This window comes from Lithobates pipiens, unplaced genomic scaffold (genome assembly GCF_037356315.1).
Source record: "Lithobates pipiens isolate NorthernLeopardFrog02 unplaced genomic scaffold, aLitPip1_a1.2 Scaffold_10, whole genome shotgun sequence".
Classification (NCBI taxonomy): domain Eukaryota; kingdom Metazoa; phylum Chordata; class Amphibia; order Anura; family Ranidae; genus Lithobates; species Lithobates pipiens.
This window is the reverse complement of record NW_027507686.1, coordinates 79119457-79146142: the sequence shown is the minus strand read 5'-3', so window position 1 is coordinate 79146142 and position 26686 is coordinate 79119457. Positions and strand designations below refer to the sequence as shown.

The following is a 26686-nucleotide window of genomic DNA, read 5'->3' as shown; positions in this document are numbered from 1 at the left end:
TAGCTGCCTCATACTTGCCAACTATCCCAGTTTACATTGCCTTGTCCCTTGAAGTTTTAGTCCTGTGCTGCTACTAATGCCGCCCAGCTCTGCCCTATTGTTGTGTACAGATGACCCACCTGCAGACCTGTGTTTACATGTAAATACTGGCATTCATATGTAAATAGCTGAGGCCAACTGCATTGATATGTAAATAAAGGCAGCATTCATAGGTATATCATGCCCCCCTGCAGTGAAGAGAAGATGTGCTGTAACCTATAGCAACCAGTGAGCAGTATTAGTGTACAGCAATCTCTAGCAGCCAATCAACAAGCAGAAATGTGCGGTAACCTATAGCAACTAATCAGTGAGCCTTAAAGAGTGTTGTAACCTCTAGCAACCAGTCAGTAAGCAGTAATGATATGCTGTAACCTCTGGCAACCAATCGCAATCGCTGCCTGACCTGATACAGTAAACTGAATTTAAGTCTAGCTGCTATTTATTGTATGTCTCAGAGCAGGTGGAGAGCGAAATTGCATGGGGGGAGGGGGGCCCTAAGAAAATGTTTGCCCAGGGTCCAATCAATATTAAAGATGGCCCTGCCAAGATTCAAATAAGAATACGCATGCCTCTTGTATTTAGAAAATGTGTTTATCCTGGAGTTCAGCTTTAAAGGGATTGTAAACCCTTGTGTTTTTTCACCTTAATGCATCCTAAAACACCTGGCAATCACTGGCCCCCCAGTCCCCCCGTCTTACTTATCTGAGCCCCTTCATCTCTTCATCAGGGACCTCTCTCCACGGGATCCCAGCTCTTAATTGGATAGGTTGATAACAGCGCAGCCATTGGCTCCTGCTGCTGTCAATCAAATCCAATGACGTGGGCACCAGGGGGAGGGGCCAAGTCCGGCATTTGTGTCTGTGGACGCAAATGCTGGACTCGGGAGCACACCCGCAAGGTAACCCACTAGAGAGAGCACTTCCCTTAGGGGTTATCTGATAAGAGGAGGAGCCGTGAGAGCCACTGGGGGACCCCAGAAGAGGATGTTCGGGGCCACACTGTGCAAAGTGAGCTGCACAGTGGAGGTAAGTATGACATGTTTGTTTTTTCAAAAAAATAAAAAAATGATCCTTTACATTCACTGTAATCCAAATCTACTGAAGGAACCATACAAAAAAAATAAAAAAAATCTAAAAACTTCTAAGATTTCTATGAATTACATGCTTCTGAGGGTAGGTAAATGTATGGCCATAGGCCTCTTTCACACAGGACGGATCCGTAATGATCCGCCCCGTGATTCGCTTGCTCAGCGGGGATCGCTCCATTTATCCCCACTGAGCCGGCGGATGACAGGGCAGTCCCTGCACACTGTGCAGGGACCGCCCTGTCAGATCTCCGCTCTCCTCTATGGGGGATCGGATGATGTTCATCCGATCCGCTCTGCAGACGGATAGAAAAATAGGATTTTCCTCCGTCTGCAGAATCGGACCATAACGAAGACGGACGTTATCGTATGTCAGCGTATGTTCATCTGCACACACCCGCTATCCCATAGGAATGCATTTATATCCGTATTTTTTCCGCAAACGGATGGATGAAATACGGACATACGGTCCGCATGTGTGAAAGGGGCCATAGAAGGCGTTTGTCTCATTTTCAGCACCAGGCAGAATTTAAACACATCAGATATGAAATATTTTCAATGACAAAGTCAAACGATGAAAATGTTTGCACCAACATGACCACATTGCTTTCTCTATATGGTGAACTCCTATCATCCAAAGAACGGACAAAATCAGATTGTGTGTTGAATCAGCTGAAGACACAACTCTCCTTAGCTACTGTATGCTGCTCAAAAATAACAGTTTATAATGGCATAACACAGCACAGGGGTGCTTACCATTGCAGGTATAGCCGTCCTGATCCAGTTCATAGCCTTGATTACAGCGACAGAGAAAGGTGCCATAGGTGTTGTAGCAGCGCTGTTGGCATGGTGCGCCCATTGAACATTCATTCACATCTGTAAGCGATAAGAGCACCATGTGTAACATGTTCTTTTAATTAAGGCAATAAGCAAGAAAAAAATTATTGCAATGTGTCTTTTTGTGTCTTGCACAATAAATGGTTCAGCATAAGCTTTTCTGGAGGGCTGCCAACCCAAACTTAACTGACATCTCAGAATTCTCACCATTTTCTGCATGATTTCATAGCCCTTTCTCTGCCAGAAATCATCTCTGGGGACCTGTAATGATGACTCTACAAGGCAATCTTTCTCAGCTGGACTTTTCCAACACTTCCATGGACTCATATTTACTTCCTGAAATCTGACTAATTTAGACTCTGTTTTCAGTAAACTCTTAAAATGATACTTTAACCACATTGTAAGTTGATGATTAGACAACAACTTATACCGACGTCTGGAAAATATCAAATCCTCCAAATAGCTATTAAATCTAATGTAACTGCTTTTAGGCAAAATAATTTAAAGCATTTTCCCCCAGCTGCAGATATTTCTTGTTACCAAACTGTCCTCTGACCAAAGAAAGGAAAATCACAAGAAAATATTAAGTTTTTCACATCAAATGGCTTAATGAAAAGATTACAACTAACAACAGTAAAAAAAAAAAAAAAAAAAAAAAAAATTGTAAACATATATTTCCTATTGATAATGGAAGAAATTATTTTATGGGTATATATATATATATATATATATATATACATACATACATACATACATACATACATACACACACACGCCGTATATCCATTCCTGCTTCCCTATGCAGGGACATCTTCCAAAAGAACCAAGGCAACAGGATCAGGCTTACACTAGGGCACAGGGTTAGGGCTAAAGGGTATTATGCAAACTTCAGTGTGACAATTACTGTAGAAATTAGTTTAATTTATAGGATATACAGTATCTCACAAAAGTGAGAACACCCCTCACATTTTTGGAAATATTTTATTTTACTATACGCCGTGCACTGCATTAAATTGGTCTGCATGGCCGTCATCCCAGAAGTAAGCCTCTTCTAAAGTTGATGCACAAGAAAGACAAGTAGACTAAGGACATGGATTGCTGGACCCATGTACTATGGTCTGATGAGACCAAGATAAACTTATTTGGTTCAGATGGTGTCAAGCATGTGTGGTGGCAACCAGGTGAGGAGTACAAAGACAAGAGTGTCTTGCCTACAGTCAAGTATGGTGCTAGGAGTGTCATGGTCTGGGGCTATATGAGTCCTGCCGATACTGAGGAGCTACAGTTCATTGAGGGAACTATGAATGCCAACATGTACTGTGACATACTGAAGCAGAGCATGATCCCCTCCCTTCAGAGACTGGGCTGCAGAGCAGTATTCCAATATGATATTGACCCCAAACACACCTCCAAGACCACCACTGCCTTGCCAAAGAAGCTGAGGGTAAAGGTGATGAACTGACCAAGCATGTCTTCAGACCTAAACCCTATTGAGCATCTGTGGGAAATCTTCAAACGGAAAGCGGAGGAGCGCAAGGTCTCTAACATCCACCAGCTCCATGATTTCATCATGGAGGAGTGGAAGAGGACTCCAGTGGCAACCTGTGAAGCTCTGGTGAACTCCATGCCCAAGAGAGTTAAGGTAGTGCTGGATAATGGTGGCCACACAAAATATTGACACTTAGGGCGCAATTTAGACATTTTGAATTACAGGTGTACTCACTTTTGTTGCAAGCGGTTTAGACATTAACTGCTTGCCGCCCGCGCACTGTCAAATGACGGCGGGGCGGTGCAGCTCTTGTTCTGGGATGCCGTCATATGACGGCAGCCCAGAACGGCCGCTCTCGCACGTGGGGGGCGCAGCAGAGCGGCCGCGGCTCTTTAACCATATGATCGGCTGTGTCCAACCCAGCCGGTCACATGTAAACACGGAGATGCTGGTAATCAGCTCTCCTTGCCTCACACCGACAGAGTGTGAGCAGAGGAGAGCCAATCAGCGGCATCTCCTCACAGGGGGGCATCTAGGGATGTAATCAGGGTACTGATCATCAGTGCCCTGATTACAATAAAATAAAGTGTAAAATACAGTGCCCACCAATGCCAGCATACAGTGCTCACCAGTGGCAGAAATCAGTGCCCACCACTGCCCACAAGTGGCACAAATCAGTGCCCATTAGCCATGCCAGTCAGTGCTAGCAATCAGTGTCACCCATCTGTGCCATCCATCAATGCCCATCCATACCGCCTATCCATGCCACCTATCTGTGCCCTCTGGTGCTGCCTATTAGTGCCCATCAGTGCCACCTAACAGTGCCCATCAGTGCTGCCTATCAGTGCCACCTATCAGTGCCCATAACTACGGCATATTAGTGCCTCCTCATCAGTGCCGCCTCATCAGTGCCACCTCATCAATGCCCACCAGTGTCACCTCATCAGCGCACATCAGTGAAGGCGAAAAGTTACTTTTGTAAAAAATAAAAAACCCAGCAGTGATTAAATACCACCAAAAGAAAGCTCTATTTGTGTGCAGAAAATGATAAAAAAAATGTGTTTGGGTAGCATGACCGCACGATTGTATTCAAAGTGCGACAGCACTGAAAGCTGAAATGGCTTGGGCAGGAAGAGGGTGTTAGTGCCTGGTAGGCAAGTGGTTAATGGCTGTGTGTTGAGTTATTTTGAGGGAACAGCACATTTACACTGTTATACAAGCTGTACACTCACTACTTTACATTCCAGCAAAGTGTCATTTCTTCATTGTCACATGAAAAGATAAAATAAAATATTTACAAAAATGTGAGGGTGTACTTATTTTTGTGAAATACTGTAGGTAATCAGGCATACTGTTAACAACAGGAGGGTTAGGTATATGACAATGACAGTCTGGTTTTTGGTAAATTGATAAATGCAACTCACTGTTGGCCACATAACTGCAGCCCAGCTCATTCCTTTCTGCCACTGACAACGCTTGTTTGAATTCAATTAATAATGTTTACCTAGCTGATAGAATTACATAGTTACGTAGTTAGGTTGAAAAAAAGACACAAGTCTATCTAGTTCAACCAAAAAAAAACATAAAATCCAATATACACAATCCTATACCTACAATTCATCCAGAGGCAGGCGGAAACCCCCAGCAAAGTATGATTCAATTTGCTACAGTAGGGGAAAAAATTTAATTTTGATCCCCTAAGAGGCAATCGGATATTCCCTGGATCAACATTACCTATACATGTTAGTATCCAGTTATATTATGTACACTTAGGAAAGAATCCAGGCCTTTTTAAAGCAATCTACTGAGCTGGACAGAACCACCTCTGGAGGGAGTCTATTCCACATTTTCATAGCTATTACTGTGAAGAAACCTTTCCATATTTGGACATGAAATCTGTTTTACTCCAGATGTAAAGAGTGCCCCCTTGCCCTCTGTGATGATCTTAAAGTGAATAACTCAACACCAAGTTAACTATATGGACCCCTTATGTATTTGTACATGTTGATCATATCCCCCCTTAATCTCCTGTTCTCAAGAGAGAATAAATTCAGTTCCTCTAATCTTTCCTTATAGCTGAGCTCCTCCATGACTCTTATTAGTTTGATTGCCCTTCTCTGCACTTTCTCCAGTTCCATGATATCCTTTTTGAGAACTGTTGCCCAAAACTTAACTGCATATTCCAGATAAGGTTGTACTAATGATTTGTACAAATTAGATCTTTCTCTTTGGAGTCTATAACTCTCTTAATGCAAGAAAGGACTTTGCTCGCTTTGGAACCCACAGCATGGTATTGCATGCTATTATGGAGCTTATGACCTAGCAAAACCCCCATATCCTTCACCACTATAGATTCCCCCAGTTGTACTCCCCCCTAGTATGTACATTTGTGCTCATAAGTTTACATAACCTGGCAGAATTTATGATTTCTTGGCCATGTTTCAGAGAATATGAATGATAACACAAAAACATTTCTTTCACTCATGGTTAGTGTTTGGCTGAAGCCATTTATTACCAATCAACCGTGTTTACATTCCAACATGACAATGATCGACCAAGTCAACCTGTCATTGGCTACAGCAGAATAAAGTGAAGGTTCTGGAGTGCCCATCTCAGTCTCCTGACCTCAATATCATTGAGACACTCTGGGGAGATCTCAAACCTGCAGTTCATGCAAGACAGCCCAAGAATTTACAGGAACTGGAGGCTTTTTGCCAAGAGAAATGGGCAGCTTTACCATCTGTGAAGATAAAGAGCCTCATCCACAAATACCACAAAAGACTTCAAGCTGTCATTGATGTTAAAGGGGGCAACACAGTATTAACAACTGGGGTATGCAAACTTTTGATCAGGGACATTTGGGTAGTTTCTGTTGTGATTATGATTTAAAAAGAATAAAAAACTGTTGATTGATAATAAATGGCTTCAGACAAACACTAACCATGAGTGAAAGAAAAGTTTTTGTGTTATTCATATTCTCTGAAAAATGGCCAAGAAAATCATAAATTCTGCTAGGGTATGTAAACTTATGAGCACAACTGTATGATGCATGCATGTTCTTAGCCCCAAAGTGCAAAACTTTACATTTATCAACATTAAACCTCATTTGCCACATAGTTGCCCAATTAGACAGAGCATTGAGGCCGGCTTGTAAGTTGGAGACATCCTGTAAGGAAGTTATTCCACTGCATAGTTTGGTGTCATCTGCAATGACTGAAATTGTACTTTTAATCACAGTAAGCCTTAGGCAGCATGGGAATACTATCCATTGTTTGTGATTCAGACACAAAACTTGATTCACCAGAATCCTTCCCTGTCTTTCTTTGGAAATATACCTAATAAAAGGCAAAGATAATCAAATTAATTGGGGGGGGGGGGGGGGCATTAATAATGGGGCCCTAGTCAGGTACAATTTCTTATAAAAGCTTTGAATTTAAAAAGTTTAAAATTACATTAAGGCTTAGATCTTCTTTAAAACAAGACTTAAAAGTAATCATATCCCTTCTATTTATCTATCTAGCTATCTATCTATCTATCTATCTATCCATCTATCTAGTTTCCAGTTTCATATTGCGTAATCCAGAATCAGTATCATGTATTGTACAGTATTTTATTATTCATTTTAGTTGTAATACTAAAGAGTTTTCTTTTCATTCTTTCCTAATTTTGTTGATTGATTTTTGTCTTTTATTCTTGTATTTTGTGTCATCTTTCAGCCCTTCTAGGCTTAGAATCCAAAACCCATTGGATGTGTATAGTTTTAATTTCTTTTTACATTGTTATAAACTTGTATCTGGACTGCAGTATCACAAGGTGACACTTCAATTCACTTTACACCATCACAACCTAAAGTGGCTCACAATCAAAGCCTTTTTGTGGGCCGACGTTGCCAGGCTTGAGTTCAGATTCCATACAGCCAAACAAGCTTCACCCCATTTGGTGATATTAGGAAAAACTGTAAGGAATGCAGAACCATCTACCTACTGATTCATACATTAGCATATTCATCACCATTTGGGAGAATTTTCCTCACTCGTTTTTCTAGCGGCAGAGGTCACCAAGAAAGGTAGTGAATAGGAAACTCTCCAACAGGACACAAACAATTATAACATTTTTAATAGGGCATTGAATGGTTGGAACAGTAATAAAACCTGACAGACCCTTCTAACTCTTCCCCACCCTATCCAAAATGATTTGCACTCCTAATCTTATCTATAAAGGCAGATTGTATTTTGAGTACAAACCTTTAATCTAACTGTGACTTAACAAAAGCATTATTCCAAGTTCTGAGAGCCCCCTGGCATCTTGCCATTGAAAGTATTCTTCTTCCAATAGCACATACAGGTTTATTGATGAATACATGACCTCAACAGGCAAATTCTGGTTGCAAAATTACATTTTCAGACTCTGTATACTAATGTAACATAGTTGTAGATAAAATGTATGATAGCTGTTACAATGGTGGATGCATGGAAAGACATCATCGTTCGCATGACCATATACTTGTCCGAAGCAGATGAAGAGTTTAGAGTTTCTTACCTACGCATGAGCGGTTATTAGATGCCAGCTGAAATCCCGGCTCACACTGACAGGTGAAAGATCCAGGAGAATTAACACATCGATGTTGACAGTATCTATATCTGCACTCGTCAATATCTGCAATGGAAAGAAGACCAAAGTATTAGAGGAAAAGTGACAATGTAAATTGCCCTCCTGTACCTTTTGTATTGTACTGTAATTGTGTTGACTCCCCTATACATTGTAAAGCGCTACGTAAACTGTTGGCACGTCATAAATCATGTATAATAATATAATAATAATGTAAATAGGAAAGTGTAGTTCTACAATTAACTGACATCTAGCTGTGGGACTTAAAGAGGAAGTAAACCCTGATGGGTTTACTTCCTCTTTGATTCCCTGCAAAGGTAAAGCATAATGGACTACTATGCATCGCATAGTAGTCCATTATGTGTCACTTACCTGACACAGGAGCCAGCGAAGTCACCGCTGTCCCCTGTAGTTCTGAGCACCCATCTTCTTGGTGGGTCTCGCTGCTCCGGAGCTGCGATTCCCCGGAGCAGCGATGACGCCACTCCCGCGCATGCGCACGGGAGCCGACACTCGCGGCATATCGCCGCGATCTGCGGCTTACCCAGTGCGCATGCTCCGTAGACCGCGATGGCTGTCTTCAGGTAAATATATATTTCTTGGACCTACAGGTAAGCCTTAATCTAGGCTTACCTGTAGGTCAAAGTGGTTTGTAAGGGTTTACAACCACTTTTCAGGAGAAACTTCAGGCAAACAGAGAAAACACCCTTTTTAGCCCTGTTACATATTCATTATAGGACATCTGTCATGAAGAATTTTGGAGGAGGCCAAATGCTGATGGTCATGTTGACCCTTTTTTTTTTCAATACTATCTAAGTTACTCACTCAGAACAATTGCACAGAACAAGAATTGTAATTTCACTCTGAATTTACTTGATGCATGATTATAATAAGTATAGAACTCGGAGGGCATTGAAGTTAAACACAACCAGGCAAGTGTTTTTTTCAGATGGAGGTCAGCAATGTCAGCTCCTGTATTTAATGACCTGTTCCCTTTAAAGTGGAACTTTAGACAGAAAATTAAGTCCTGCTAGATCACTTGAGGCTGGCTCATTTAGCAGGTATAGCTATGTAAAACATTACAAATAAGTACAGTACCTCTACTGTTTAAAATCCAATAATTCATTATTTCACCCTGCTCTGCACATGCTCAGTTGCCCTCCATTTTTTTAGACATTTTTAGGCACTACCAAATTTGTAGAGGCCAATCTGCTGACAGCCTAATGCCTGGTACACACAATGAGATTATTGGACACATGCTCTTTTTATTTTATTTTTTTGCTTGCTAATCTCAGATCGAATCTGAAGAGTTTACTAAAGTCACAAAAATTCTCGTACGACGGAATAAAAATTCAGAAAGGATGTCATGTGTGTGTAATGTATTTGTATTGCATTTTCAAATGACAACTGTACCGATTAACCACTTCCGCCCGGCCTATAGCAGAATGACAGCCGGGCGGTGGTTCAGTTATCCTGACTGGGCATCATATGACATCCTTCAGGATAACAGCCGCCACGCGCCTATGGGGTGTCAGTCTGACACACCACTACACCGATCTCGGTAAAGAGCCTCCAATAAAGGCTCTTTACCATGTGATCAGCCACGTCCAATCACGGGTGATCACAGTGTGAACAGGAAGAGCCAATGATCAGCTTTTCCTCACTCGCGTCTATCAGACGCTTGTAGAGGAGAGCCGATCAGCGGCTCTCCTGACAGGGTGCCAAGGATGCCCACCCAGGACCACCATCAAGCCGCCCAGGACCACCAGGGAAGGGGACAACATGTGGATGGCCAAGTATGTACACCATGGCCATCCACATATGAAAAAGTTTGCACAATACATGCCAATCAGTGCCCACAAATGGGCACTGACTGGCAACATTATGGTCCAGCTAAAAAATAGTGATGCCCAGCAATGCCACCTATCAGTTTCATCAGTGCCACCCATCAGTGTCATCACTGCCACCTCTCAGTGCCCACCTATCAGTACCCATCAGTGCCACCCATAAGTACCCATCAGTACCACCTATAAGTGCCCATCAGTGACTCCTATCAGTGCCGCATATCAGTGCCCATAATCAGTGCCACCTCATCAGTGCCGCCTTATCAGTGCCTGTCATTGAAGAAGAAAACTTACTTAGCAAGATTGCAGTGTATTGACGGCTGCTGAGTGGCCAAAGCATGCACCTGACCTGCATGCTTTGGTCAATTACAGCGCACTCTGCTGTGAGAGTCATGATTGACCAAAGGCAGGGTGCCTTTGGGCCCCACGAAATGCTAGACTGCTTATATAGTGGCTGTACATAGTTTTATGAATGAGAGCAGCAGAATTACATTTGTAAAGGAAAAAATGTAAAACTGCTCGTGGCTGTAATATATTACCAAATCCCGGCAAGATACATAAAAATCATTGAAAAAAAGGCATGGGTCCCCCCCTCCCCATCCATTACCAGGCCCTTCAGCTCTGGTATGCATATTAAGAGGAACCCTGTGCCAAGATTTTAAAAAAATGGCGTGGGGGTCCCCCCCCAAAATCCATACCAGACCTTATCTGAACACGCAAACCTGGCAGGCCGCAGGAACAGGGTGGGCGAGAGAGCCCCTCCTGAACCATACCAGGCCACATGCCCCCCAAAACACCTTGTCCCCATGTTGATGGGGACAAGGGCCTCTTCCCCGCAACCATTGGCTGGTGGTTGTGGGGGTCTGCGGGGAGGGCATATCTGAATCTGCAAGCCCCCTTTAACAAGACCAGACCTGAAAGGGCTTGGTATGGATTTTGGGTAGACCCCCATGTAATTTTATTTTTTTTCAATTTTGGTGCGGGGTTCCCCTTAATATTCATACCAGACCCAAAGGGCCTGGCAATGGACTGGGGGGGGGGGACCCATGCCGTTTTTTCAATGACTTTTTATGTATATTGTCGGGACCCGACAATACATTACAGCAATACATTACAGTCGCAAGCAGTTTTAAATTCCATTTTTTGCTGTGGTACTGTTCTAAACACGGGAAAGATGCGCTACTTTACAGGCAAACTAAGGACATGGTCAGGCGTGGCATTTAAAGAAATATTTCATTTTTATTGTTTAACTTTAAGCATGATTAAAATCACAACTCCTGAAAAAAGTATTTTTTTTATTATTTTTTTTATTTATTTTTTTTATTTGCATTGATACATGTCCCCTGGGGCAGGACCCGGGTCCCCAAACAATTTGTATGGCAATAACATGCATATAAGTCTTTAAAATGAGCACTTTTGATTTTTCATGTTCGTGCCCCATAGACTTTAATGGTGTTCGCACAAATGTTTTGCCTGTTTGCAAGTTCTGGTGCGAACCGAATGGGGGGGTGGGGAGGCCCGGGTTTGGCTCATCCCTAATATACACATGGATGTGAGTTTGAGCTTTGAGGTGCACACCCTAATGCAATAGGCTGTGAACATCTATGCACCTCGGAGATGCCTGCAGGAAGCCCATAGAAGTGGATGCATTGGCACAGATGCATTTGCATGCCAAGACTAGAGTCGTCTGAATGAGCCAATACTGTATAAGATAAAACATTAGGAGGTGTGAGACTTCAATTGGGATTTAAAAGTGAAGTATGGTCAAAGAAGATTCCAAACCCAGGAAAGACTGGAGGAAGATGTCAGCAGCAGTGATAGAAGGACAAGAGAATGGGAGGACGTTGTACTGCTGATATTGTACTGCTTGAGCCCTGATGGAGCTTAATGCATTTAGTTCTGCTTTAAAGAAGTTAGGGATCTTAGGGCTACAAATCACCAAATGATCTTCCACTGTGAAAAACTACTATCGATCATATGTTTTCTGGAGAAAATCTTGTAAGTGGAACGCTGGCCATGCGAAGGCAGGAAAATCACCTGCATCTACATACTCTCTTATTATTTTTGCAATATGCATACCCAACACAGCAGGAAGTTTACCTTATTTGTAGGGTCTTTCTGATATATACATAAACTTCTTTTTACCATCTTTACAGTTCATGAATATTGACAAGGGGAGACTCCTGGGGACACTTATATTTGTATCTACCAAGGCCATGTCGGTGCTCTGGTTGTTCCCCCGTTGGGGTTAGCTTTTGCTCCGCTTCCTTAGTTCCCGTGCTGGATGTTTGTTGCTGCCACCACCGGTGGGATCAGCGACTGATGGCTTGGTCCAACCCATTGGTGAGTATGGGGTTGCTAGCCTGACCCCGATGATTACTCACCTTCCTGCCTATACACTCATTCATTTGATTTACTACTTGTATTACAGATTTAGCAAAGCATTTACCCCTGAAGAGCGAGCATGGTATCGCAAAACATCGTCGGGTGCTCATGCTTGCAAATTTCTCTGATGTTTGTATATTGGTATATATTGTTTTAGCATGTATGTGGATTTTCTCATGTTCACATTATATTCATGTTTTATCAGCCTGTGGTTATTGTTGTGTTTCATATGCACAACAATTGTAATAAATCTACATTATTTTACTTCCATGCCATGTTTCTTGGCTAACCATATTCACCTCACTCAAAAATCCCAGGGCAAACCCCTTGTATATATGTATTGAATTAGGGATGGAGGTGATGTTGGGGTAACACCAGACCTTGGATCATTTATGTTTCTTTAAAGATGTTAGGGATTTCGGGCTATAAATCATCAAAAGGTCTTCCACTGCGAAAAAATAGTAAGCAATCACGTTTTTTGGAGAAACTCTTATAAGTGGAACGCTGGCCATGCAAAGGCATGATTGACATATTTCATGTGCACAATAACTCTGGTTGGTAGGTTGTGATATTTAGCACTTAAATTTAATATTATTTTTTTGCATTGTTTAATTGCATTTTTTTTCACAGGCTAACATTGCACCAGAGGGAGATTTTCTATAAATGAAGGTACACAAAATATTCTGAAACTATGAAAACATTTTAGCCAAACATTAAAAAGGTTACCAACAAGATCTACTGTGTAAGTTACTACATGATTAGTAATGGAAACTATGTCACTGGAATCTATTACGGGTTTAGTATACTATAGTGTAGTATAATATAGTGTCTATAACATGCAGTGACTGAATGGTAGGTCATAATTGAACCACTTTCTCTACAAACAAACACATTTCTGTATACCACTAATGGTTGTAATGTGTTTCAGGTTATGGGGTGTGGTATGTTTCTGTCTATCAAATTAAAAGTAGTTATGAAAAAAAATCAAATATGTAAAAGGTAGAAAAAGCTGCAAAAAGCCAGCCATATAATGTACAACATGGTTATACTCACCTATACACTCATTCCCAATCTTCCTATAGCCTTCTGGACATTTACAGTGGAAACCACCTGGTATGTTTACACAATCCTGGCTTGGCAGACAGTCATCTATTTCAAGGGCGCATTCATCTACATCTGTGAAAAAATAAAAGGACAACGCCTTTGCTGGCAAATCCTGAAACTTGTGGCCTAAACTAGTTGTTGAGTTGTAACATGTAAAATATGAAATATGACATTTGTTACTGTGTAATAGACATGTGCACACTGAAATATTTTGTTTCAGAATTTCGTTTTCGTCCGAAAAATACATTTATTTAGTTACTCCCGAAATTCGTTTTTATTCATTTCGTTTTTCGTTAAAAATGACATTCGTCTGAAAATCCAAATTAATTAAGGTCGAATCTGTCATTGAAGGCTTATGGTGTCTGTCGAGTGTTCAAAGAAGATTCGATGGAGCAGCTAAACTGTATGACTCTGTATAGTTTAGCTGCTCCGTCGAATCTTCTTAGAGCTTTCGACAGACACCATTAGCCAACGATTTGACGTTTGTATGTTTTTCGCTGCTTTGTCGAATCTTTGTCGTTCATGTTGAATGTATATAGTTCAAACAGAAAATGGACTGGTGATAGTGATCATTGATAAGACAGGTAACAAGATAGGGTATATAGAATCTATATAGAATCTCAATCTATAATATAGAATCTATAATGATAAATCCCCCCCCCCCCCCCAGCACGGGCAGCTTCTGAGGCTATCACAACACTAGCAACATTAGTATCACTATCAAGTTCACAACACTAACACAATAGCAGCAGATTATTATGAAAAAGTTAAGTTGAACTGTAGCTTGCTTCACTATTGGTCTGCTGTGCTTATGCTTAATTACTAAATAATTCAGGTTCTCTGACAAACGGACCAGCTAAGATTGATGGTCTTCTGAAATGATTCAGTGTGTGTGTCTCTCTCTGCTAGCAATCGTAAGTTAAAGTAAGTTGGCTGTACGTGTGTACATTTTATTGCTCCTCCTCTTTGGTTACAATCAGCCAATAACATTCATCATCATCATTATTTTTATTTTACTTCCCCCCACCCAATTCCAGCAGTGATCTTTTCTCTCTATGTCAAAACTTTTCTCTCTAGGTCGAATCTTTTCTCTCTATGTAGAATAATCTTGGACTAATAGAGTTAAGGTTAGGCGCATTCAACCACAGGTTCGATAGACACAGATTGTTATTGTCAGCGTCATGTCGAATCTCCTATCTATATCGAACTGTTATCACAACGAAAACGAAAACGAAAATAAAAAATGTGTTTATGTTGGATCTTTCGTTTTACAGATTCTGCACTTTCGTTATCGTTTGTTGAAACAATAACGAAAATACCTGAAATTCAGACGAAAATGCATTCAGACGAAAATTAATGCACATGTCTACTGTATAATGCTTCATTAAGGCTGAATAGAGAATTAATATGAGATATTGACAAACAATACACATTTCATATTTACTAGCTTTTTATTAATTTCACAGATTTTTTAGATTTCCTCTCTTATAATTAAACCAAACATCCATCATTGAATGCAACCTAATTTTACCTTAACTCAGGCTGTAAAACAGGTAGTAAGTATCTCAATGTAACATGACAGTTCAGCTATAAACCTTTGATCAGATCAACTTTCTGCCCCTCTCACATTGATGGTAAATCTGAATTCTCCTTAAAGCTGTTGTAAAGGCATCATCAACATAAACAAGGTAAACTTACCTGCTCTGTGCAATGCCCTTTAGCTCATCTTTTGGGGTCCTCCATTGGCACTGTCTGCTCCTCCTCTTCTTTGAGTATTTCCATAGCAGGCTGTGTATTGTAGAGGCATTCATATGGGCGTGCTCCTGAGCTAGGCTGTGTGCGCCCCATCCCTGAGAGGACTATTTAAGGGGGGCTGGGAGGAAGCTAATCATTGAAGTTTTTTTACCTTAATGCAGGGAATGCATTAAGTTAAAAAAAAAACCTTATGCCATTAGAACCACTTTAAGGCATAGCTGCTTAAGGCCAAACTTCAGGTACATGATTTTTTATGATTTTTAAAAATCTTTAATTCACAAATAAAAAATGTTTTTCTTTTATGTAGCACCCTGATGGTTAGGTAGGGTTGCTAGTAAATGTATCTGTCAGGTATAGTTGCCTTGGCCAATTGATAGGAGATAATTTGATTCTACCCTAACTCTGGAATTGCTGCACTTCTCTCTTCTGTCACTAGATGGCCGGGTATTTGGTGCCATTAGATAAGACAAGGGCAATGCAAGGACATATTAGGAATAGATAGGGTATCTTAGCCAATGGGCAGGGATCTTCTTGGGTCCCTTGACCTGCTAGAAGAGCCTAATTATTTGGATGAGGTCAGGTGATGTGTCACATGGACGGCTGTATGGGTGGACATGTGTTGTGTTGCCCTGAGCTGCTAGGCCAGAGCCTGAGGCCTATCCTGGGGACATCTGGCTGCTAGGCTATCTGAGGGCCTATCCAGAAGCAAGAGAGCAGAGTAGGATTGAGACTGCGGCTTGCAGTCCAACCATAAGTGACGGTTCTGTCAGCCGAAGAGCCTGTCGTGGCCCCACTAAGTGGCCAACCACCTTATTACCAGGGACCACAGTGAGTAGCTGAAGCAAGTACCGATGCAGTATTCTCACTAACCAGGAATGGTGAAGAATTGGGAAACTTCAGCAAGTGCCAAACCAGGGACAGCAGAGATGACACTTGCAGAGCAGCCTTGTGTGCCAAGCCAGGGACCAAGCAGGGTGTCCTGGCCCTAAACCCTCTCTTCCACAGTGTCTGGCGCCCATGAATCTACCTTGCATTACACCCACCATGCCTTGTAACCCACTCTACACAGAAGGATGTCAGCTGTCCCTAACTCTGGAGGTTCTCATTAGATCAAAGGGGAACCAGGACCTTGCTAGGTCCATTTACTTCTTCATAAGCTCTCTAAGCTAATATGAGAGCTAAGCTTTGTGAATGGCGCAGGAGGAATTTTTGCATGCTTAACACCTGAGCTGGGGATCAGGAAATAATTTTTTCCTCTGCTGTAACAAATTGGATCATGCTTTGCTGTTTTTTTTGCCTTCCTCTGGATCAACTGTGGGTGAAGGATTGTGTATAATGAATTGTATGTTTTTTTGTAATTTTTTTTGGTTGAACTGGATGGACTTGTGTCTTTTTTTCAACCTGACAATGTAACTATGAACTGGCGAAGATTATAGACATCATTCTGATGCAGTGGAAAGGTACTGCTTCCAGCTCTACAATGGGTCAACATTCCCGCTCAATAATGGGCAGTGGTTATATTGACACAAATGTATTAATATTAATACAAATGTCATAATAAACTGCAGGGGAACATCCATACCTACTGTCACTTTAAAGTTTAAGATTATTTAAAATAAAGAACCATGCAAAAAGTCACACCATACTTACCTACACAAGTGCCCAGTCCCTGTGAATCAGGCTGGTACCCATTCGGACAAGGGTTGTTTCTTTGATCAGTTCCAGCACCACCTTGAGGGCTTCCTGCAGGTCCAGTCTGGGAGTCACTAATTACTGAGGCCGAACGAGGGAGGCATAGGTAACCACCATAATGATTTATGCACTTCATTTCACCCTTGCAGGCATCAGGGATTGTCAGACATTCATTGATATCTGAAAAAGTTGCAAATAGAGTTTGTAAGGAGTAAAGACAAAAATTTTTATAAACGTTACCAAACAACATAGACCAGTAGCCCATACAAACCAGATTCCTTACTTCATTAACAGGTCAAACTTTCTTGGTTACTATGAAAGCATAATATTAATATGATATGATATGAAAGTTGTGATGACACCATATTACTTACTATGGCAGCTCTCAGTCCGGACAAACAAGTAGTAGCTGGCGGGACTGGTTTCCAATCATTTAACCACCAAAGAAAAGTTCTTTACAAGTATTTTCCCCCACAGGGGCTTCAGTATCACACAGGATATAATGCAAAGAATAGCCTGGCTATCTGGACTGTTTGGTCCTAAAGTCGGTCACTGCACAGAAGTAAACTCTTTCCCTTCAGGCCACAACTAGGTTTAATTGCTGGTCTTTGAGGCCAACAGGCCACAATCACAGAGAAACATTACTGCCTCCTGCAGCTTAATGATGGAAACATCCTTTGTAGATGATACACTAAGGTATGTAGGTAAATCATTTTCAAGAACCAGCCCAGCTTTTGGTTACTTTTCCTTGGTCTGTCAACATTTCCATAGAAATACCTGTCCTGGAAAATATCTGTAAAAGTTCTTTTGAGAAAAACTTAGAGGATGTGTTTCTGAGATGGACTGTATCTGGATACCCGATGGAATAGTGAAGGACTACTAACATGTACCGGAGCCTCCGGGCGAACAACCCTCTTAAAAGGGACCTCGATTATAGGCAAAGGCACACAGAAACTTAAAAAATGTGGCTGGGTGCATTCATTTGACATTAATTCTCAACTGTGTAAACACTGGGCAGGAAAAAGCGTTCATTCTGCTTCTTTCGCTTTTTTTATCTAAAGGCGAAACTTTTTTTTTCCGTTTTGGACAGAGTGGAGAGGGATTAGAACCCCTTTCAGTTTTTATTGCTGTCTGTGCCTCCGTTAAGGAGATTCACCCTCTCTATTAGTCCTGTTTACAATAATCATTGAAAGTGAAAGTAAAGAAAATCCCAAATTTTGGGTTGACCCTAGAAAAATAATAGAGGGGAAATCTTCCAATGGGGACACTAGTTCTGGTGATCCGGGGGTCCTCAAGGAATTTTCTTGCCGACCGGCTCCTGTCCATATACGTCGGCATTTTAAAGATGGATATTTCGGTAACGGCAGCAGCTGCTGCCACAACCAAGGTATTCTTCTCTTCAGGAGGCGGTCGTGTTTACGATAATGGTGGTCTCTGCAGCGAATTCTCCGCAAGATCACCATTATCGGCGGCGGGAGGGCGCGGGCCCTCCGCCATTTACCAGAGCCATCGGCAGCCGCGGAGATGATTGGGACCTGTCCGTGGCCGGGTATGGAGACGAGTGAGGGGAAGATGGCCCCCACCCATCTCCATACCATAGCAGAGTGGAAGCGACGTCATAACGTCACTTCCGCCCATACGTCTTAAAGGGCCATTTTTTCAAAGTAATTTTTTTAAATGACAAAATTTTTATTTATTTTTTATTGTATTTAAGTCCAAATATGAGATCTGAGGACTTTGACCAGATTTAAGAGGACCTGCCTTTTTTATATTACAAGGGATGTTCACATTCCTTGTAATAGGAATAAAAGTGACCCAAATTAAAAAAATTAATAAAAAAAACTGTGAAAAAACAAATAGAATCAAGTAAAATAAATAAGATTTTTTTTTTTTCAAAGTGCCCCGTCCTGACGAGCTCAAGCGCAGAAACAAAAGCATACGTGAGTAGCGCCGCATATGAAAATGGTGGTCAAACCACACATGTGAGATATCGCCACAATCGTTAGAGTGAGAGCAATAATTCTAGCCCTAGACCTCTTCTGTAACTCAAAACATGCAACCTGTAGAATTGTTTTTAAATGTCGCCTATGGAGATTTTTAAGGGTAAAAGTTTGACGCCAAATCACAAGCGGGCGCAATTTTGAAGCATGACATGTTGGGTATCAGTTTACTTGGCGTAATATTATCTTTCACAGTATAAAAAAAATTGGGCTAACTTTACTGTTGTCTTATTTTTTTATTCAAAAAAGTATTTTTTTTTTCCAAAAAAAGTGCGCTTGTAAGACCTCTGCGCAAATACAGTGTGAAAAAAAGTATTGCAATGACCTCCATTTCATTCTCTAGGGTGTTAGAAAAAAAAAACTATAAATAATATTTGGGGGTTCTAAGTAATTTTCTAGCAAAAAAAACTTTTTTAATCTTGTAAACACCAAAATCTCAAAATGAGGCTAGTCCTTAAGTGGTTAATTTGAAGACATTTCCTCTCACTTCCTGTTTGGCTATGGGGCAGGAAGTGAAGGAAATTCTCAGCAATGGGACACAGATGGCGAAAAACAATCTGACAGGGGTTATAACCCTCCCTTACTCTATCCAAAATGAAAAAAACCAAACTGTTTTGCCTATAGTTCTATTTTAAGTGACCCCCAACACATGGGAATAGGCCATGTCCAACACAATCCTAATACGAGACAAAGTAACCACCAGCAGATCCACAACTTGCTACCATTTTATATTTACACAATACAATAAATCCATAGGATACTGCAAAATGGGGGTATACCAGACTAACTTCTGGTTCTCAGGGTTCCCTGTCTTTCACTGATACATTTTTCAATGCATATGCAAAATTGGGATCCTGCAACTGTGCAGTTCCAAAACCTTTAATGACCACCAGTATATCATCTGATTCTGACTTCCCAACCATGAATATTAGTGGGAAGTTGTTCAGTACCTCTGATGTAGGGTTATCACCATCCCCTGCAAGTTCAGGCAAAATAGGACAATCATTTACCTTTACAATGCTGTCTCTCTGAATCCCACTCATAGCCATCTGTGCATTCCTGGAAAAAAAACAAGATAAGTTGTACTGTAATGTAGACCATAGCAACCAATCAGATTTCTTCTTCTACCGGCTTAGAGCAATAGGCAAAATGTTAGATGATTTCTGAATGCATGCCATAGGAAGGTTATGTCACTGTGTAGATTGCTCCTGTCTGCAAGTGTCATTGAGAAATGCAATGTAACATTGTACTGTATTATTATATTGTTTCTACTATTTCATTCTAATGACATCAGTTAAAGAAATCTAAGTAAAAAAATATTTTTTTTTTAATAAAATGTATTTCTATTGCTAACCCCCTTCTTAACTCCTAGTTATTTCTTATGAGCCTTAGTTAAGGTGGTTGTAAAGTCAAAGGTTTTTTATCTTAATGCATTAAGATAAAAAAAACCTTCTGTGTGTAGCAGCCGCGCCAGCACCCCCTAATACTTACCTGAGCCCATCTCTATCCAGTGATGTCCATAAGTTCCACAAGGACTCTCCTCCTTATTGGCTGAGACAAAGCAGTTGTGCCATTGGCTCCCGCTGCTGTCAATTAAATTAGTTAGCCAATCAGGAGTGGGGGACGGTTCTAAATCGGGGCTCTGTGTCTGAATGGACATAGGGAGCTGTGACTCGGCTCAGGTGCCCCCATAGCAAGCTGCTTGCTCTGGGGGCATTCGACAGGAGAGAAGGGCCAGAAGAGCCAAAGAGGGACCAGAGAAGAGGAGGATCTGGGCTGCTCTGTGCAAAACCACTTCACAGAGCAGGTAAGTATAATATGTTTGTTATTTTTAAAGCAAAAAAAAGAGACTTTACAATCACATTAAAGAGGAGGGCCGTTTAAAAAAAAAATTAAAAGTCAGCAGCTGCAAACACTGCAGCTGCTGACTTAATAAGCACACTTACCTGTCCAGGGCGCCCACGATGTCGGCCGCTCGAGGCCAACCCGTCCCTCGGCTCTCGGGTCCTGGCGCCGCCATTCCTTCTAAGGGAAACAGGCAGTGGAGCCTTATGGCTTCACTGCCCATTTCCTACTGCGCATGCGTGAGTCGCGCAGCGCTTTGTGAATGGGACGCGCTGTGTTCTGGAACACACAGTTCCCAGAACACAGCGCGACCCATTACCCAGAAGACAACGCAACGAGGAGAGAAGAAAGAACATCTCCGCAGAGGAGGAAGAGGAAGATTAGGATTATGTGCCTAGCAACAGGCATTTCTGGTAAGTAAAAAATTTCAGGGTGGCCCTCCACTTTAAGTTCTCTCTCCCCTTCTACCCATAGCTATTTATTTTCTGCTGATTTTTTTTATTATTTCTTTGCCATTATTGAAACCATTTTTATCAGCACTAACATTACTTGCTTTAAACATTGTATACATTTTTTACTTTTTTGTATATAGCTTATATCAATTTTATTGCTATTTAACCCCATTATTAACCTATAGGTAATCCTAATCATTGCCAAAATAAAGGCTAGTTTCTCCCCAAAACCAATATATATATATTATTTTGTTTTATCTTAAAGTGGTTGTAAAGGCTCAAGGTTTTTGCATTCATGCATTCTATGCACAAAGTTAAAGAAACCTCTGTACAGCAGGCCCCCTAGCCCCCCTAACACTTAATGAAACCCACTGTAGCTGAGTGAGTCTCTAGTTAATCCCCATACACACTAGTCAGGTGCTAGCCCAGCAGATGGAGCAGGGGACAAAGAGGTAGAGGCATGTTGCACAAATGTTAGCACTTAGTAATGACTAAGCACTAACATTTGCACGAAATGCACCTACCTTTTTGTCCCCTGCTCCATCTGTTAACCACCTGTCACATGAAGCTTCAATAAAGAGGATTTTTAGAAGTGCAGCTGTCCGGAATCTTTGCTTTATGATCCCCCTAATACCTACCTGAGCCCCATCACGATCCAGCGATGTTCACGACAGCCTTGGCTCTCCGTTGAATCTCATTTCTCATTGACTAAGACTGCTGTCTACGACAGCCAGTGAGCCAATGAGGAAAGAGAAGGGGCAGGGCCGAGCAGCGTCTCTGTATGTGAATGGACACGCAGAGCAGTGGCTCGGGAGCGTGTATGCGTGGGTGCCCCCACAACAAGCTGTTATCTCTGGGGGCACTAGGCAGGAGGAAGGGGCCTAGAGTGCCACCTTGGGACCCAAGAGGAGGATCCAGGCTGCTCTGTGCAAAACCACTGCACAGAGCAGGTAAATATAATATGTTTGTGTTAAAAACAAAACAAAAAAACAAGCCTTTACTATCACTTTAAGTAAATTGCTCAAGTCAAATCCAGGTATGAGAGCTGCATTGGTTAAAGTATGGCAGCTGTTCCATTAAAGGGGTTGTACACCCTCATGGTTTTTCACCTTAATGCATTGTATGCATTATGGTGAAAAATCTTTTTAAGTGCTGGAGCCCCCCAGCCCTCCCATTTTACTTACCTGAATGCTGCCTTTCTCCGGCTGAGGATAAGCACACCAGATCTAGCTGGTGTCTCATGTCCTGATTAGATAGATTGATAGCAGCACAGCCATTGGCTCCCACTGCTGTCCATCATACAGCAGTTTAACAGAACAGGTTCCACTCAGAAAAGGGCTTGCCGTGGTCAACCAAAGAAGTTGAGTGCATATGCTCAGCTTTGGGAAATAGACGTATGAGTGCTGCCAGCATTGCTGCAGAGGTTGAAGGGGTGGGGGGTCAGCCAGTCAGTGCTCAGACTATACACTGCACACTGCATTAAATTGGTCTGCATGGTTGTGGTCCCAGAAGGAAGCCTCTTCTAAAGATGATGTACAAGAAAACCTGCAAACAGTTTGCTGAAGACAAGCAGACTTAGGCCATGGATTACTGGTACCATGTCCTGTGGTCTAATGAGACCAAGATAAACGTATTTGGTTCAGATGGTGTCAATCGTGTGTGGTGGCAACCAGGTGAGGAGTACAAAGACAAGTGTGTCTTGCCTACAGTCAAGCATTGTGGTGGGAGTGTCATGGTCTGGAGCTGTATGAGTGCTGCCGACAGTGGGGAGCTACAGTTCATTGAGGGAATCATGAATGCCAACATGTACTGTGACATACTGAATCAGAGCATGGTCCCCTCCCTTCAGAGACTGGGCTGCAGGGCAGTATTCCAACATGATAATGACCCCAAACACACCTCCAAGACGACCACTGCCTTGCTAAAGAAGCTGAGGGCAAAGGTGATGGACTGGACAAGTATGTTTCCAGACCTAAACCCTATTGAGCATCTGAGGGACATTCTCAAACGGAAGGTAGAGGAGCGCAAGTTCTCTAAGATCCACTAGCTTTGTGATGTCATTATGGAGGAGTGGAAGAGGACTCCAGTGGCAACCTGTGAAGCTCTGGTGAACTCCATGCCCAAGAGGGTTAAGGCGGTGCTGGAAAATAATGGTGGCCACACAAAATATTGACACTTTGGGTGTACTCACTTTTGTTGCCAGCGGTTTAGATATTAATGGCTGTGTGTTGAGTTATTTTAAGGGGACAGCAAATTTACACTGTTATGCAAGCTGTACACTGACTACTTTACATTGTAGCAAAGTGTCATTTCTTCAGTGTTGTCACATGAAAAGATATAATAAAATATCTACAAAAATATGAGGGGTGTACTCAATTTTGTGAGATACGGTATACACCGACCAGCCATAGATTTATGACCACTCACCTAATATTGAGCAGGTCCCCTTTTGCCATCAAAACAACCGGGTTGAGGTGTGGTTGCTACTAGACGTCTAAAGTTATGCTATTGAACCTGGCACCATGCCATCAGTAGCAGATCCTTTAAGTCCTGTAAGTTGCGAGGTGGGGTTTACAGCACATCCCACAGATGCTCGATTGGATTGAGATCTGGAGAATGTTGAGGCCAAGTCAACACCTCAAACTTGTTGTTGTGTTCCTCAAACCAATCTTGAACTATTTTTGCAGTGTGGCAGGCCGCATTATCCTGCTGAAAGAGGCCACTGGCATCAGGGAACACCGTTTCCATAAAGGGGTGTACTTGTTTAGGTAGGTGGTACTCGTAGGGTTGCCACCTGTCCGGTTTTGACCCGGACAGTACGGGTTTAGGAGGCTGTGCCCGGGTTTCCCTCTGCCTCACACCCGGACAGCTGACAGGGGTACCATGGGGCCTCCTTTTAGGAGCCCCAGCACACAGGGGGACCTGGACAGCAGGGGCATCGGAGCGGCGGGCGGGGGGAGCAATTACAGAGCAATCAAAACATATGGGAGAGAGAGGCGACAGACAGCTGCTGGTGCGGAAGGTTTTAATAAAATAAATGCTTAAAAGCAAACAATCCACTCACTCTCCATGTCAGAGCTGTATATGTCAATGTCAGTCTGTGAAGTTGGACGTCCCATCCCCCCCTCCGATCTGCTCTTATCACTGAATCTCTGGAGGAAGCCGAGGATACAGAGCTGCGGGGAGACTGCAGTGAGCTGCCAGCCTGGGATGCTGTGACCAATCGGAGCATTCCAGAGGCTTAACCACGCCTCCATCATCAGAGGCTGACAGTTCACATGAGTTTCCCGATTCAGTGATAAGAGCAGCGTGGATCGGAGGGGAGGATGGGACAGCCAACTTCACAGACTGACATATACAGCTCTGACATGCAGAGTGAGTGGATTGCTTTTAAGCATTTATTTTATTAAAAACTTCTGCACCAGCAGCTGCCTGTCGCCTCTCTCTCCCTTATGTTTTGACCCTTCTGTGTTTGCCACCCCCTCTGTAACTGCCCCCCCTCCTCTGTAATTTCCCCTCTCCTCTGTATTTGCACCCCTTTCATCTGTAATTGTCCCTCATTTCTCTGTAATTGCACCCCTCCTCTGTATTTGCACGGGTCCCTCCTGTCACTCTGCACCCCCTCCTGTCACACTCTGCACCCCCTCCTGTCACACTCTGCACCCCCTCCTGTCACACTCTGCACCCCATCCTGTCACATCGCACCCCCTCCTGTCACACTCTGCACCACCTCCTGTCACACTCTGCACCCCCTCCTGTCACTCTGCACCCCCTCCTGTCACTCTGCACCCCCTCCTGTCACACTCTGCACCCCCTCCTGTCACACTCTGCACCCCCTCCTGTCACACTCTGCACCCCATCCTGTCACACTCTGCACCACCTCCTGTCACACTCTGCACCCCATCCTGTCACACCGCACCCCCTCCTGTCACTCTGCACCCCCTCCTGTCACTCTGCACCCCCTCCTGTCACTCTGCACCCCCTCCTGTCACACTCTGCACCCCATCCTGTCACACTCTGCACCACCTCCTGTCACACTCTGCACCCCATCCTGTCACACCGCACCCCCTCCTGTCACTCTGCACCCCCTCCTGTCACTCTGCACCCCCTCCTGTCACACTCTGCACCCCCTCCTGTCACACTCTGCACCCCCTCCTGTCACACTCTGCACCCCATCCTGTCACATCGCACCCCCTCCTGTCACACTCTGCACCACCTCCTGTCACACTCTGCACCCCATCCTGTCACTCTGCACCCCCTCCTGTCACACTCTGCACCCCCTCCTGTCACACTCTGCACCCCCTCCTGTCACACTCTGCACCCCATCCTGTCACACTCTGCACCCCATCCTGTCACATCGCACCCCCTCCTGTCACACTCTGCACCCCCTCCTGTCACACTCTGCACCCCCTCCTGTCACACTCTGCACCCCTTCCTGTCACACTCTGCACCCCTTCCTGTCACACTCTGCACCCCTTCCTGTCACACTCTGCACCCCATCCTGTCACATCGCACCCCCTCCTGTCACACTCTGCACCACCTCCTGTCACACTCTGCACCACCTCCTGTCACACTCTGCACCACCTCCTGTCACACTCTGCACCACCTCCTGTCACACCGCATCCCCTCCTGTCACACCGCATCCCCTCCTGTCACACCACAGCACCACCTCCTGTCACACCGCAGCACCACCTCCTGTCACACTGCACCCCCTCTTGTCACACCGCACCGCACTGCCCTACTGACACCATTTACTGCTCTACTGACACTGTCAACTGCTCTACTGACACAATTTACTACCCTACTGACACAATTTAGTGCCCTACTGACACTGTCCACTGCCCTACTGACACTGTCCACTGCCCTACTGACACCATTTACTGCCCTACTGACACTGTACACTGCCCTACTGACACTGTCCACTGCTCTACTGACACCATTTACTGCTCTACTGACACTGTCCACTGCCCTACTGACACCATTTACTGCCCTACTGACACCATTTACTGCCCTACTGACACCATGTACTGCCCTACTGACACTGTCCACTGCCCTACTGATACCATTTACTGCTCTACTGACACTGTCCACTGCCCTACTGACACCATTTACTGCCCTACTGACACAATTTACTGCTCTACTGACACTGTACACTGCCCTACTGACACCATTTACTGCTCTACTGACACCATTTACTGCTCTACTGACACCATTTACTGCCCTACTGACACCATTTACTGCCCTACTGACACCATTTACTGCTCTACTGACACTGTCCACTGATCTACTGACACAATTTACTACCCTACTGACACCATTTACTGCTCTACTGACACTGTCCACTGATCTACTGACACCATTTACTGCCCTAATGACACAATTTACTGCCCTAATGACACCATGTACTGCCCTACTGACACTGTCCACTGCCCTACTGACACTGTACACTGCCCTACTGACACCATTTACTGCTCTACTGACACCATTTACTGCCCTACTGACACTGTCCACTGCCCTGCTGGCTGACAGTGTCCAATTTTAAGGTAGGCTAT

General features: G+C 43.2%; 1 protein-coding gene across 2 annotated transcripts in view; it reads right to left on the bottom strand.

Annotated features, from left to right (window-relative positions):
- The window catches only part of EFEMP2 (EGF-like fibulin extracellular matrix protein 2), a 66786-nt gene that overhangs the window by 27549 nt on the left and 12551 nt on the right, over positions 1 to 26686 (bottom strand). For both annotated transcript variants that reach the window (XM_077456108.1, XM_077456102.1), the window contains exons 3-7: positions 19848 to 19896; positions 16796 to 17017; positions 13340 to 13462; positions 7989 to 8105; positions 1880 to 1999 (exon numbers count right to left, since the gene is read on the bottom strand). In XM_077456108.1, the coding sequence (XP_077312234.1) occupies positions 1880 to 1999; positions 7989 to 8105; positions 13340 to 13462; positions 16796 to 17017; positions 19848 to 19896 (631 nt within the window). The remainder of the gene's footprint in view (positions 1 to 1879; positions 2000 to 7988; positions 8106 to 13339; positions 13463 to 16795; positions 17018 to 19847; positions 19897 to 26686) is intronic.